Source organism: Sapajus apella, unplaced genomic scaffold (genome assembly GCF_009761245.1).
Source record: "Sapajus apella isolate SASKATOON/1434 unplaced genomic scaffold, GSC_monkey_1.0 scaffold8, whole genome shotgun sequence".
Classification (NCBI taxonomy): domain Eukaryota; kingdom Metazoa; phylum Chordata; class Mammalia; order Primates; family Cebidae; genus Sapajus; species Sapajus apella.
This window is the reverse complement of record NW_022436948.1, coordinates 257,043-271,263: the sequence shown is the minus strand read 5'-3', so window position 1 is coordinate 271,263 and position 14,221 is coordinate 257,043. Positions and strand designations below refer to the sequence as shown.

At 48.7% G+C, this 14,221-nt stretch overlaps 1 protein-coding gene across 6 annotated transcripts in view; it reads left to right on the top strand.

Moving 5' to 3' along the window:
* Positions 1 to 14,221, top strand: part of DIP2A (disco interacting protein 2 homolog A) — a 120,574-nt gene extending 106,353 nt beyond the window's left edge. For 4 of the 6 annotated variants that reach the window (XM_032276506.1, XM_032276510.1, XM_032276509.1 and 1 more), the window contains 10 exons: positions 325 to 455; positions 967 to 1,135; positions 1,602 to 1,772; positions 3,204 to 3,233; positions 4,062 to 4,123; positions 4,974 to 5,031; positions 7,126 to 7,200; positions 8,971 to 9,145; positions 9,791 to 9,914; positions 10,899 to 14,221. In XM_032276506.1, coding sequence (XP_032132397.1) covers positions 325 to 455; positions 967 to 1,135; positions 1,602 to 1,772; positions 3,204 to 3,233; positions 4,062 to 4,123; positions 4,974 to 5,031; positions 7,126 to 7,200; positions 8,971 to 9,145; positions 9,791 to 9,914; positions 10,899 to 11,151 — 1,248 coding nt within the window. In that variant the 3' untranslated portion in view covers positions 11,152 to 14,221. The remainder of the gene's footprint in view (positions 1 to 324; positions 456 to 966; positions 1,136 to 1,601; positions 1,773 to 3,203; positions 3,234 to 4,061; positions 4,124 to 4,973; positions 5,032 to 7,125; positions 7,201 to 8,970; positions 9,146 to 9,790; positions 9,915 to 10,898) is intronic. The other 2 variants (XM_032276508.1, XM_032276507.1) reach the window with 1 other exon arrangement.

Genomic DNA, 14,221 nt, shown 5'->3' with positions numbered 1-14,221 from the left:
GCAGAGGTTGCAGTGAGCTGAGATTGCCCCTATTGCACTTCAACCTGGGCGACAGAGCAAGAATCCATCTCAAAAAAAAAAAAAAAGGAAATTCAGTACTTTGAAATTTTGTTTCAAAGATTTTGAGTGTATCGTTTCTTGGGTATTACTTAGGTTATATTGGGGATTTGAACCAACCATCTTTTAAGGAAATAAATATGAGTTTGGAAGTTTGGCGCTATGGTCTAGCCATGTGGAGAGCAGTTGCTGCCATCAACCCTCTCTCCCCCTGCACATCACTGAATTTCATTTCACTTTTTTTTTTAACCTTATTTTACTCCTAAGATGTCGCACGCGGCCACAAGCGCCTTGTGCCGCTCCATAAAGCTGCAGTGTGAGCTGTACCCCTCGCGGCAAATTGCCATCTGCCTCGACCCCTACTGTGGTCTTGGCTTTGCCCTGTGGTGTCTGTGCAGGTGAGTGCAGGGTCCCTACCACCTGCTAGGTGGCAGCAGCTCGTGTGGCTCGTAGGAATCGTGGCCTTCTAAGTAAGGCACCTTTCTGAGGGCTCAGCAAGCTGAGACGTGTGTGAGTGGGTTTGTTTGGGGATGAAGTGGGTTGGAGTCTGAGTCTGAAATTGAGTGAAAATACATTTTTCATTTAATACACTGTCCATTATTAGTACTTGGGAAGAATCTGCTTGATTCCTTCAAACACTGCAAAGTGGTGATCTGTCTCTAGAAGCGAGTGCCTCTGGAACGGTGTCCCTGGATACTCTCCAAGTGTTTGGAGCAGAGATCAGGACCCCGTGCCTGCCACCTCCCCAACCTCTCCCCCTGTGGCATGTTTTCCACCCACACCCCACTTGGCATCAGAGCAGAATTGTGCCCCGTCATGGCGGTAAAAGAAGTGTCCTGAGGAAGGGAAGAGCGGAGTGCCCAGGTGCTGGGTGGGTGGGCGGAACCTCACGAGCCTTCCCTCTCACAGCGTCTACTCGGGACACCAGTCAGTGCTAGTGCCACCACTGGAGCTGGAGAGCAACGTGTCCCTGTGGCTGTCAGCTGTCAGCCAGTACAAGGCCCGCGTCACCTTCTGCTCCTACTCTGTGATGGAGATGTGCACCAAGGGCCTTGGCGCGCAGACAGGTGTCCTCAGGGTGAGTGCCCAGACCTGGGTGTCCGAGTGTGCTGCAGACCACAGCCCTGGGAGGTTTAAAAACAAAACAAAACAAGACTCCCAAGGCCCCTCCCTGCAGTTTATGGAAGTAGAGAAAACCCTTTCCCCCTGCGGGCCCTGTGTACACATTCCTCCTCCCATGGCCCACCTGCCTCTGCAGCTTCACACCCCACAGGAGAGGAAGGTGTGGGGTAGGGCAGCGTCCCTGTGGAATAGCAGGGTAGAGGTCTGGCCATGTGGCAGGGCAGGTGTAGGATGCAGGTCAGATGGGAATCCTCTAGTACATCCACACTTAGGATTCTGTGGGATAGACGCAGCCTTAGGAGAGGAGGTTGGTGTCCAGCTCCACCTTTGTGTACCCACCCAGAGACTTCCCTAGATAGTGCCCAGGGCTGTGGCACCTTGCTGGGCTGTGGCTGTGGCCTGACTGCTCACCCCTCCCGCAGATGAAGGGGGTGAACCTGTCATGTGTGCGCACATGCATGGTGGTTGCCGAGGAGCGGCCCAGGATTGCGCTGACCCAGTCCTTCTCCAAGCTCTTCAAGGACCTGGGCCTGCCGGCCCGCGCCGTCAGCACCACATTCGGGTGCAGGGTCAACGTGGCCATCTGCCTCCAGGTAAGGTGCTTGGGGCCTGCGCTTCTCCAAAGCTGGCTGTTGGCAGTGTGCAGACTGAGAGTTTCTCAGTTAATGTCAGTTTTGTACCTGCCTGGTCTATTTCTCCTTCCCTGAGACTTTGATGTTTCATTTCCATGTAACATTTTAGCTTCAAGGATTTTATTTTTAAAAATATTCTAGTTGAACAAAGGCTTATTTGGGAAAAAATACAAATTGTTTCTTAACAGTGACTAATACCTTACCTGTAAGACTCTCTTAGATATAATACATAGCTAAGTTCTTAAAGCAAGATTGAACTTACTGTTTTAGGAAATCTAGCAATATTAAATTGAAACATTAATAAATGTGGTAATTTGTATTGACCCAAATTCATTTTTGAAGCTATGAAATGTCTTATTAAAAGGAAGCACCAAGTTTCAGGCCGGGAGTGGTGGCTCATGCCTGTAATCCCAGCACTTTGGGAGGCCAAGACAGGCGGATCTTCTGAGGTCAGGAATTCAAGACCAGCCTGGCCAACATGATGAGACCCTGTCTCTACTAAAAATACAAAAATAAGCTGGCTGGTGGTGCACGCCTGTGGTCCTGGCTACTTGGGAGGTTGAGGCACGAGAATTGCTTGCACCTGGGAAGAGGAGGTTACAGTGAGCCAGGATCTCACCACTGTACTCCAGCCTGGGGAATAGAGCAAGACCCTGTCTCAATAAATAAATAAATAAATAAATAATAAACAAACAAACCAAGTTTCAGGGACTGAAGAGTCCACGGCACTGCTGTTCACCACTTCCTCAGATAGCTACAGCTGTTTCCCAGATTTTGTGCTAATATCTCAGTTTCATTTCTTTCTAATAACATTTTAAAGCCAAATAGCTTTTTAGATACCCTACCTATTGAGTGCCCTATTCACCCACATAGTGCAAGAATAGCTGTAAGGAGATGGCATGTGCCCATGCCAGAGCTGTGCTGAGTGCAGGTCTGTCTCTGTTTCCAAAGTGTTTGCTTGGCCTTGTGCCTCCCCCTCGTGGCAGTGCACGCAAGGCAGGGCAGTGGCTCAGCTCATGCCCTCTTCACCATGACAGGACCCCTGGCCACTCGAGCCTCTGCCCCTTGTCACACAGCAGAGGAGGCCGGGTGGGAGTCTTCTGTGAGCTCGCTGCCTGCTGTGGGCTGTGGCTGAGCGTGGGTGCCAGCCTGTGTGTTAGTGGCTCTGCATCTGCAAGCCCCGGCCCTCCTTGCTGGACATCGGAAGGGTGTGGGTACCACACATGATTGCAGAAATGATGTTATGGGATGTTCACTTTTGCTCTTTGAGATACAGAGGTGGGTTTTGCTCTTTCTTTCCCTGTGTTTCTCATGTGGCTGCTGCTTCTGTGTGTGTTTCCTGTGGCTGTCTCCTCCCTGTCTCACTCTGCTGGCCTCCTTGGCCTCTGTCAGCCCAACAGGCTGGGAAAGCTGGCTGAGCAGGTATGACCTTGACCTTGTTGGTGCCTCTTTGCTTCCCCCTCCCATGAGTTCATGTGACTTTCTCGTGAATTCTAGACAGACGTGTTTCTTTTGCTGTCTTACTTTGTTCACAGTGGATATTCCTTGACATATTACAAAAGCTCCCTTGTAACCAAATTTAAAAGTAAAACTGTTTTCAAAAATTGTTAATCCTCGTAACATTACCTTGGGAGGAATGGGTGTGTTTAATTCCAGTGCAGACACAGGTTATGTTGTCTGGATCTTTAAGGGTTTTGTTGATCAGAGTACTCATTTAATTTGATGTTCCTTATCTAATAAAATGACACATAGTGTTCTTTAGTCGGGATTAATGCTAACTGTAAGATTCAGAAGTCAGGAAGGGAGGAGAAAGGTGAAGGCTGCCATCCGTCTCACCTGAGTGAGTCTCGCTGCGAGCCGTGCCCAGTAGAATTAGGCTGGTTGGTGAGAGGCTGGGCCCTGCCTGGCAGCATGGTGGAAATGCCCCTCAGATCCTAATGGTGTTTTCATCACAAGAGACCAGTGGGAATAGAAAGATGTTAGAACTGAAATGTAAAGTGGCATGATTTGGTGTTTTCAGAGTCATTGAGTGGTTCACTCAGTATTAGCAAGCTGTGTGGATGTTTGGATGGAAGGCGTCAGTCTGCCCTGGGGACCTTGAGCCCCTAGGCAGACCGGCTGCAGGGAGCACACGTGCTACCTTCTTGGGTGTCCCCGGGGGCCCGGGAGGAGCTGCCATGCAGCTGTGCCTGTGGAAACAAGATGAAAGTGAGGCCCCCAACAGAAGTTCCTCTGCCACTCTCCTTCCAGGGCACAGCTGGGCCAGACCCCACAACCGTCTACGTGGACATGCGGGCACTGCGCCATGACAGGTAATGTTTTCAGCCTGCCTGGGCCCCATTCATACCCGGTGGCATCCCCGGGGACCCAGGCATAAGAGGACAGATGGGCCAAGTCAGGCCTACCTGGGAACTCGGATAGGCACATGTTCGGACAGCTGGCTGCATTGGGCCATTTGCACCAAGAGGAAGAGGAGAGCTGTGGGCCCCACTCCAGGTGTGCTTCCCAGGGGAGCTCGATGTCCGTCTCTGTGCGCCCATGTCCCCAGGGCTGCAGTGAACATCCCTCTGTCTGCCGCACAAGCAGGAAGAATAAGAGTGACCCATGTGACATTCGGTTTTTTATAGGATAGGGATAGGTAGAAGACAAGTCATCTGCTGGCAAGAGCGTTTCTTACCTGATGCCGTCAGAGAATCTGTTTTCATCTTGATAAACAATGGTGATGCACACAGTGTGTTCTTGCTGGTCTGTGGTCAGATGTGCATCAGGGCCTCTCCCAGCTTTGAAGCTCAGATCCCAGACCTGGATATGTCCACACTGGAGCTTGATGTAAACACTAGGTTTAGCTTACTGGGTGCCAGGGGCCTGCTGGATTCAGGGATGACCTAAAAGAAATGTAGAGTGAGCTTCTGTGAGCACATGGGTTGGGTAGCGAGTACATGCGGGCAGCGGCACTTGGGACCAAGCATTGTTGGGGTGTCCCTGCCGTGGCCTGGAGTCACCACCCAGGTTGCTCATGGCGGGTGTGCTATGGAAAGGCTGACACCCTGACTGTTGTCAACAGACCCTCAGAGTGATCATTTCCAGCCTCATGATCTGCCCTTTTAGACATTACTGCCTGTGCAGCAAATTTTATGCTGAAATCGTTCCCTTATTTTTTAGGGTACGTTTGGTAGAACGGGGTTCTCCGCACAGCCTGCCATTGATGGAGTCTGGAAAGGTAGTGGAAGCCAAGACGCTGCATTCTGAGTCGTGTGAGACCTTTGTCTGAAGCACCGCCCTGTGGGGGCCGCTAGGGGCTACGATTCTGATGAACACGGGTCAACTTCTGGTTGGGGTGGGCTCGGCTGCTACTCCCTCCCTTCTTTGCAGCTGGCATATAGAATTACTTAGTTATGTCTTTAAACACATCTGAGCTCAGCACCAGAAAGGGAGAACTTCAGGTGCAGGAATAAAGAACTCCCATTGGGCAGGTGAGGGGCCTTAGGCCTCTGGGGTCAGGCACGTGGAGCGAGGGGTCTGGCCCACCTACACATGTAGAGTTAAATGGAATGGCCCTGGCCCTAAACTGGAGATGGCAAAATCTTATGCCCTGGTTTAGGGTGTCGGCAGGGAAGAGGCCCTCAGAGCCTTGGGGAATCTGGGGGATCCTGAGACAGCCTGACTCCCAGGAAAAAACTGAGGTTCTGCAAGGGGTCAGCAGATGTAGGCACAGAATAGCATCCTGTGAACCAGGAAAGGTTCAAAGGAAGGAGGAAAAGCCACACAGCCCAGGAAGGCAGCATGAAGAGTAAGCCAAGCTTGGTGTGAGTGGGCGCTGCTGTGCCTCCAGTGGGGGCTGTGGGGGACCTGGTACCTTCACAACACCAGAGGCAAGAGAAGGAGCCTGGTCATCCTTACTCTGTTCACTCACTGCCATGACCACAGCCACCTGTGGGGAGTCAGGGAGGGGCCCAGAGAGGGACTCAGGCAAGCCATAGGATGTCCAGCACACAGACTCCTGCAGGGCAGCAGGGGTGAGTCTGGGGTTAGAAGGCACAGCTGCTGTGAGGGTCTTGAGGTGGGAGCTACAAGGAGGCCAGTGGGACTGGGCTGAGTGGGGAGCAGGAGGAGTGAGTGAGTGAACTCATGCAGGTGCAGGGACTTGAATAGCTCCCTTCCTGCGTGCCCTGTTAAAGTCACTCTAGGAAGTAGACGAGCTGAGAGTGCAGTCAGTGAGTTTAGCGGATAGCACAGCTGTGGGAGCCCTGGGCTGCTGCATATCCTCCTTTCTCTGAGACATTGTGAGCTGCTGTCACACACAGCTCTGCATTGTCCTTGGTGTAAACTCAGCGGGTTTCCCTGGGTCATTGGGCCAGTAGGTAGCTCTTTTCTGTGGCTGCTCCTGCCCTGCCATGTACAGCTGCACTGTAATTGTTTAACTCACCCCCTTTTATTGGACGTTCTTTCCTATTTTGCTGTTAGAATCACTTGGGCCTGATAGGTTTGTGTCTTGGAAAGAGAGCTCTGGTTTTGGGGCTCAGCTGGGACATGCAAGGAGAGGGTGGAGGCTCCAACAGCATCTGGGGAAACAGAAAAGTCCTACCCCACAGGGAAGGGTCTGGTGCTAACCATGGCCCCCACCCCCCTGTAGCCCCTTCTCCCCTCCTCTTGCCCACCCTGAGTCTGCAATGTCATTGCCTCCGTTTCATACGTGAAGAAACTGAGGACACAGAACAAGCAGCCAGGCCTTGTGCATTCAGGTGGTCTGACTTGAGCCCAGTGAGGGACCACTGGGACTGGGTCTGGGGAGACCAGGTAAGAGATGGTGGTCTCTCACCATCCTGAATTGGCACAGAGCCAGTGCTCAGTGGTTGGACTGACTTGGAGTCACAGGCAGGAAAAACTTCCTCATGGTCAGGTTCCTAGCCAAGAACCTGGACACTCGATGAAGTTCACAGGCATGTGCCTCCTGTGGGGCTGGGCACAGCAGGGCCACTGCACCCCTTGGATGGGTCCTCATTAGCGTCACCTGGCCGATTGTCTTCATAGCCTTAGTGACCCTCTGCCCCTCCTGACACCCAAAGATGGGGTTCATTCTTAGGAACTGGAGTAATTTTGCTAAGATTCACAATTTATTTCTGTTAACATCTCTTATTTCTTTCAAAATTCAAAGTCAAATTTGGAGTGGCCTCTAAACTTCCTGACCTGACATAAGCACATCAGTCCTGCAAGCCAGTTTCCAAAGGACGTTATTTTAATTTTATTGTCACTGAATCAAGAGCGTCTTGTGTCATGTTTTCTTTAACAAGGGACATATCTCTTCTCCTTCCAGATCCTCCCTGGCGTGAAGGTCATCATCGCACACACTGAGACCAAAGGGCCCTTGGGAGACTCACACCTGGGAGAGGTGAGTTGAGGGCAGGGGCCGGTGGGAGGGGGTGTGAGCTCTCAAGCCTCACCAGCTTCACTTTCCCTTCCTTTTTGCTTCAGATTTGGGAAATTCTAAACTGTAGGATCACACACGCCTTTGGGAATCTACCAGAAACCATTTGGCCCTTCCCCTGTGTACCTCCCAGACCCAGTTCCTATGTAAGATTTTGGGGTGCTATGGGACAAACTGCCTCATCCCTAGGTTGACCTAACTGAGGAAAACTTAAAGGTTTGAGGCACTGGCAGGTGGGAGGAGCTGCGTGAAGCCAGTGGCAGTGCAGAAAATAGCTACCTTGGGAAGGACCCAGCAGCTGCTACTTAAAAGTGGTCCCTGGCACCCAGCCAAGAGCACAGACCCAGGGAAACTGGCAATAGAGAACTCTGCACCAGAAGAGTTCAGGGCCTCCACCTGCAGCTGGGAAGTTGGGGGGAGCTCAGAGTTCTTGTCCTGAGGATACAGGGTGGATGGTGTGGGTCTCCCTGAGGACACACAGGCTACATAGGAATTCGTTGGGTTGAAATGTCTACATGTATTGCACGTTCGTCTCCCTGTGATTTGGGACAGGCATGACCCATTAATTATAGGCAGTGGTGGCAGGTTGAAGTGCAGTCATGTCCCAAATGTGCAGGTTGATCTGTTATCATGGAAGCTTAGGACTCACGTTCCTAGTCCTACCCTCTTGGGGAATGTGCTGTCAAATTGATGTATTCAAACCAGGTGGGCACAGGCATCATCTGTGGACTCTGCTGTGAAGCCAGACTGGGGCTTCCATCGAGCCATGCCCAGAGGGAAATCACTCAGCCTCAGCCTGCTTCTTCTGACTGGGACAAGGGTGTGAGCATGTGGCCCCTCAGGTAGTCTTACCGTGTCCTGATGGGAAGGTGTCCTGGGCCCCAATCTTGAGTGTGGATGGAGTGAGGGACCCTCCTCTCAACCATCCCATTTCCTGGACAGCCAAACCCAGGTCTGACTGAACAGAGCGAGGGTGGCCACGCTGCTTCTCCTTCCCCAAGAGCTGGAGAGTCTGAGCCAGGAATGGGGACCCACCCCTTGTGGCAGCTGCTCAAGGGAAACGCCCCTACTGGCCACCCCCTCCTCCTCTTTCAGATGCTGCCATGCAGGGGCGCCTTAGAGGCAGTTGAACTGACTGTGGGTTCTAGACGGGCTGTGTGTCTAGAAGGGCCCCATGACGCTTGGTCCTGCAGGCGCAGGCCTCCATGGATGCACACAGATGCTTACATGTGTGTAGATATGTGGGTGCACACCGACACTTGAACAGACAGGTGGACGCACACAGACATGCATGGGGCTGACGTTAACTCTGGGACGTGCTGTTGTCAGAGCCTCTGTCTTAGTGTGAGTCTGAGCAGTCGCACACTCTCCACTCTGTAGGGACCCTCATTCCTTCAGCATGTCCCTGTTGTGGAGTTTAGGTTGCTCCCAGCCCTCTCTTAATTGTTTGACTTGAGGAAGGTGGAATTACCTCTCTCTACTTACGGAGGATAGAGTCCTACAGATATCATTCCTGGGTCAAAGGAGGAAACACATTAAGGAGAGAAAAGTGATGTTTGCTTCCTGTGCCTGTAATTTAACTTAGTTAATAAAATAGGTGACAGTGGGTATTATCCGCTCCCACTAGGTTCAGTGTTTTCTGTAGCATTATTCTTGGCCAGTGGATGTCTTGTGACAGAATCTGAACTCAGTAGCTGGTAATGCGTCACATGCTTGTCCTCTGGGCCCTACCAGATCTGGGTGAGCAGCCCCCACAACGCCACCGGCTACTATACAGTCTACGGTGAGGAGGCGCTTCATGCTGACCACTTCAGTGCCCGGCTGAGTTTTGGAGACACACAGACCATCTGGGCAAGGACTGGCTACCTTGGCTTTCTTCGACGAACAGAGCTCACTGATGCCAGTGGAGGTGAGGGATTGTGGCGAAGTCCCACGTGAGTGCTGTTGGGGAGGACTTGGACTTCCCAAGAGCTTGGTCACCTGCTGGCACACCTCACTTCTTGCTGTGGTCTGGTATTGTTCGGTGTGGGGGAAAAATATTCTGACAGCCATTTTCTCTGAAAATACTGTTTTCCCTCCATGACTGCCCCTCACTGTGCTTGGGCCCTTGGCCTCTGCTGAGGGGATGGGGGACAGTGTTGGTGATAAGACTGCCAGGCTCCTCCCCAAGGCCAGGCCGGCCTCTCAGCCATTGTCGTTACCAGTGGCTTCCCACGCACAACTGCTAAAGATTGTGGCCAATGTCCAGAGGACCCTGCACAGCCACGACAAACTGGCCAGACAAGGCAGAACTTTTGGTAGCTCCTACAGATGCTGTCGCATCCCAGAGATAAAAGTTATTTTTAGTAATATGCTCACACTTGCTGTAACTTTCCTGAGGTGGTTCGGTGCTGCCAGTACCTCCATCACCCTCTCTGCATGTGGTGTGGGACCTCATGATATTTAAGTTGAGACCTCCCTGTGCCCGAGAGTCCTGGTTGTCATCAGAGGACACGCATGTCCAGACTCTGCGTGCCTCGCTTTACAGGCACGTGTAAACATACACTGTTCACAGGACGGCATGATGCACTGTATGTGGTTGGGTCTCTGGATGAAACTCTGGAGCTCCGGGGCATGCGGTACCACCCCATCGACATCGAGACCTCTGTGATCCGAGCACACAGGAGCATCGCTGAATGGTAAGAGCCCAGGCAGAGGGCAGCTCCACATGGTCCATCCAGCCTTCCTCTGGGCATGAGTGCTGTGCATCAGTTGGAGCAGAGCCAAGGACTGCTGGGCCCTGGGCACAGGCCTCCTGCATTGTCACCCTGGGCTGCAGTGGAGCTGGGTGCCACGTAGACGAGCTCTGTCTGCCTTGGGCATTGCCAGAGAGGGCTGAGGACTTCTTGTGTGTTCTCCCCCTGGATGGCCTCTGCAAACATGGTGCCAGAGCACACCTTGCTGCCTTTTGTTTGGGTTTTGCGTGTTTTCTTCTTTTCCTTATAAGTTTCAAGCCAAGAGATTGTCCCCAAATGCACAGGCAAAATGAAAGATTTCCACAGTTCTCATCCTGAAGTGTTTCTACTTTTTTTTTTTTTTTTTTTTTTTGAGATGGAGTCTTGCTCTGTCACCAGGCTGGAGTGCAGTGGCGTGATCTTGATGCACTGCAACCTCCACCTCCCACGTTCAAGCAATTCTCCTGCCTCAGCCTCCCAAGTAGCTGGGATTACAGGTGTGTACCAACGTGCCCAGCTAATTTTTGTATTTTTAGTAGAGACGGGGTTTCACCATGTTGGCCAGGATGGTCTGATCTGACCTCGTGATCCTCCTGCCTCAGCCTCGCAAAGTGCTGGGATTATAGACATGAGCCACTGCGTGTGGCCGTGTTTCCACTTTTAATGTGAGTTTCTCACATGATTGTGATTCATGATTCCTTCACCTGTAGGGAACTCATGTTGGGACAGGTACAGCTTTCAGCATCAGATAATGCTTCTGATAAAAGCTTTAGTTGGAATAGACATTCCTGTAAAATGGATCTGGCTTGATCTTTAGATTGTGAATGGCCTTAACCAGCCATGTGACATTAGTTTTCTTCACTCTTTGTACTACCCTTTCCCAAGCATTTATTGGCCCCTGTGGCCTGTGCCTGTATCCGTTTGACCCAGTCTCTCTTCCCTCTGCAGTGCTGTATTCACCTGGACCAACCTGCTGGTGGTGGTGGTGGAGCTGGATGGGCTAGAGCAGGATGCCCTGGACCTGGTGGCCCTGGTGACCAACGTGGTGCTGGAGGAGCACTACCTGGTCGTGGGCGTGGTGGTCATTGTGGACCCAGGGGTGATCCCTATCAACTCTCGGGGTGAGAAGCAGCGCATGCACCTGCGAGATGGCTTCCTGGCAGACCAGCTGGACCCCATCTATGTGGCCTACAACATGTGAGCACAGTGCACCAGCCCAGGTGCCAGAGATGAATGAGCCCTAGCAGTCCAAGGTGTGATGTGGGAAGACACTGCAGAGCCTACCCACCGGGACTCACCCCTTCCTGTGCTTTTACAGATTCCTCTCAGCAGTTCCCCGCAGCTCATTTTAGAAACTACTTCCTGAATTATTTAAAGAAATATTTTGAATCTGCCAAGTACATTTACAAAAACACGGATGCTGATATTTTAACAGATGGAGTGACAAGGAAAGGAAAGGCCTGGCGTGGGCATCGTGAGGAATCACAGGCACCGCGGTTGTTCTCTGCTGTACTGCAAGTTTGCACTTTCTTTAGGCTAAAAATATAGCTCCTGATTTTTAAAATTCAGTTATTTATTCCCATTTCAAATGACAAGTTCATACATAGAATTTATGCTGGAGAGAAACTTGAGGCCATGAATACAGCTGCCTCACTTCTGTTTCACAAGGATGATGGAAAGGAAGCAAGCCGGACCCATCCTTTGTACTCACAGAGGGCACTGTGGTCACACGCAGTGCTTCCTCTGCCAGTTTCTTTATTGAAACAGACGTGCTGGTTGTCAGCATATCTTGTCACTGACACTCAATAAGTGCCATTTTGGACTGTCAAGTTAGATGCTTTGTTTCAGAAAGATAAGCCAGCATTTAGTTTTAAATCATTTTCCTGGTTTTTAACTTTATGCTGTTAAATTGCTAGTTTTCATAACACTACAATACTAATTCTTCTCGTGGAAGTGTACTGATTTATTGTTTTTATTCCAAGCCATCAGACTTAGAAGCATTGGTGGTAAAGTCTAAGGTTTTCATATCTATCGTACTGTTTGGTGAGTACCGGCAGTACAGTTGAGGGGTCGCAGGAAACACCATTGCCCCATATTGAAGGTGGAGATGGTTACATTCTTTACTGCCTTTCGCATTTTGAGTTGTGTGCCTATAAAATTTGGCCAAATCATTTTATTATTTTGTTCAAACTTGACTAAGCTGAGTGATCTAAAATACAGAACCTAAGTCAAAAGAAGAGAATGTAAAATCCTTCAGTTACTTCTAAGAATTTGAAGTCAAGCACGAATCTAAAACATAGATTATTTTTATATAGCTAATTAAGAGTATGTTATGAAATTGTTGGGTTTTGGGGTATTGAGGGCGGAAAATTTTGTGAATCATGCATGCTTCACAGAAACAACCAGGTTTTTCCAGAATTAGTCTGGATCAGTGCCTAACAAAGCTGTTATTAATTCTCCACACGTGAGTCTGGCTAACTGGCCCAGCCCTCATATTTTACTCCTGTCTGGCTACAAATAGCATTGTGCATAGTAGCCCTGTTTGCCCATGGTGTTGGATTGTGGTAAAGTATGCTGTGACATACTGGAATCCTAATAATCCTCTTGTAATTATGTACAGAATCTATGTAACTTATTGTTGACATATAGAGGTTTGGGCAGTGGTCTAACGGAGGACATTCCTTACAACAGAATGGCTGGGAAGGGAAAGGGAAAAACTACCTAACTCCAATCTTAATGTCGTAGTTTTATAGCAAACAAAAATTGTAAACTTTTTGTATTGAAAGGTCAGTAGTGGTAAGACAAGGTGTCTTGTAAATTAAGATTTTAAGAAGTGCATTAAAATGTTTTAGAATTACTCTGGGAATTCTGTATATCACACTAAAATTTTTATATCATTATGTTAATAAAAGTTATTGACTTTGTAATTCTGCATTTTGAAATGTATGAAAAGGGTTTTAAAGTTACCCTGAACAGGATGTATTTTATTTTGCATTTTTTTCTGACTATAAAAGCAATTATGCTTACAGCATAAAATCTAGAAAGCACATTAAAGTATTAAAAAAATTTAAATTTCTTATAATTCTACCTCCAAGTAAATAGCAGCATTAGTATGTGACATAAACCCTCTCAGGGATTTATTTTTTCCATTTTAAAAATTTTTTACAAAATGAGGATCAAGTGCTTTTTTAAATAATCTGCTTTTGTACTTAATAAATTATATAGACTTTTAAATCTATTACATATATTCTTCTACATGTTTCAATGGTGTATTTTACAAGTGTGCCATGACTAAATGTGGTATTTGCTGTACTGCTGTACATCACTGTTGTGGCGTCCTTTTAGATGCACTTTGACACTGCCATTACAACTGCTGCCTTGGGCTCAGTTACAGGTAGAGAGTATAGGTCAGAGTTCATGCCAGGTGTGAAGCTTTGGGTACCTGCTGCCCTCCAGAAGGGCAGGACGACAGCATGGAAAAGGCCTCTTTGCAGTTGCCAAGCAGTGTTGGCAATGGACATGCTCAAGATTAAAATAAATCTTTGACAATTTGATAGACAGTAAGTGTTGTGTCTGGTCATGTTAAATATGTCCTCATGTATTCATGGCCATTTTTAGTTCTTATCTGGTGTATTTTGTTCAGATTTGGCAGTTATTATGGTCAAGTTTTTTTCTTACTGACTTGTAGGAATCTTTTTCTATTAAGAATTATAACCTCCATATACTTGTTACTTTTTCTGGTGGGTTATTTCTATTTTGATTCTATTTGTTTAAATGTTGTATTTGCTTTATGCAAACTATGGTTATTGTGTTTAATTTCAGATTATGAATATAGCTGATTTATTTCAAAGTGGTTCTTCTGGAATGGTCAGCATAAACCAGTTGGGGGGTACATGGCAGAGAAGTAACTAACCTCCAGTGTTTGCCTGGTTCCTGCCACAGTGCTGGACTTCAGGTCTTCCAAACTGTTCTAAAGAAAGGTCAAGGGACCTGCTGGTGCCACTGTGTCTTTCTGTCAGTAAATATCCTCAGTAAATCATGTGCACGTTATTTGCCATGTAAAAAAAAAGAACAGGAAGAGGAAGCATTCCCTTCCTACCTGAGATCATGTTACATAAATTTTGGGTCTGAAAGGGTTAGGAAAGGCATACTCTGTTTAAATTGGATATAGTAACAGTGTTGTAACACTGTGCATGGCATTCATCCTCTTGTTTGATGTTCAGTTTCAGTAATGGAGAATTAAAAGGAAACTACACGTAAAATTTCAAAAT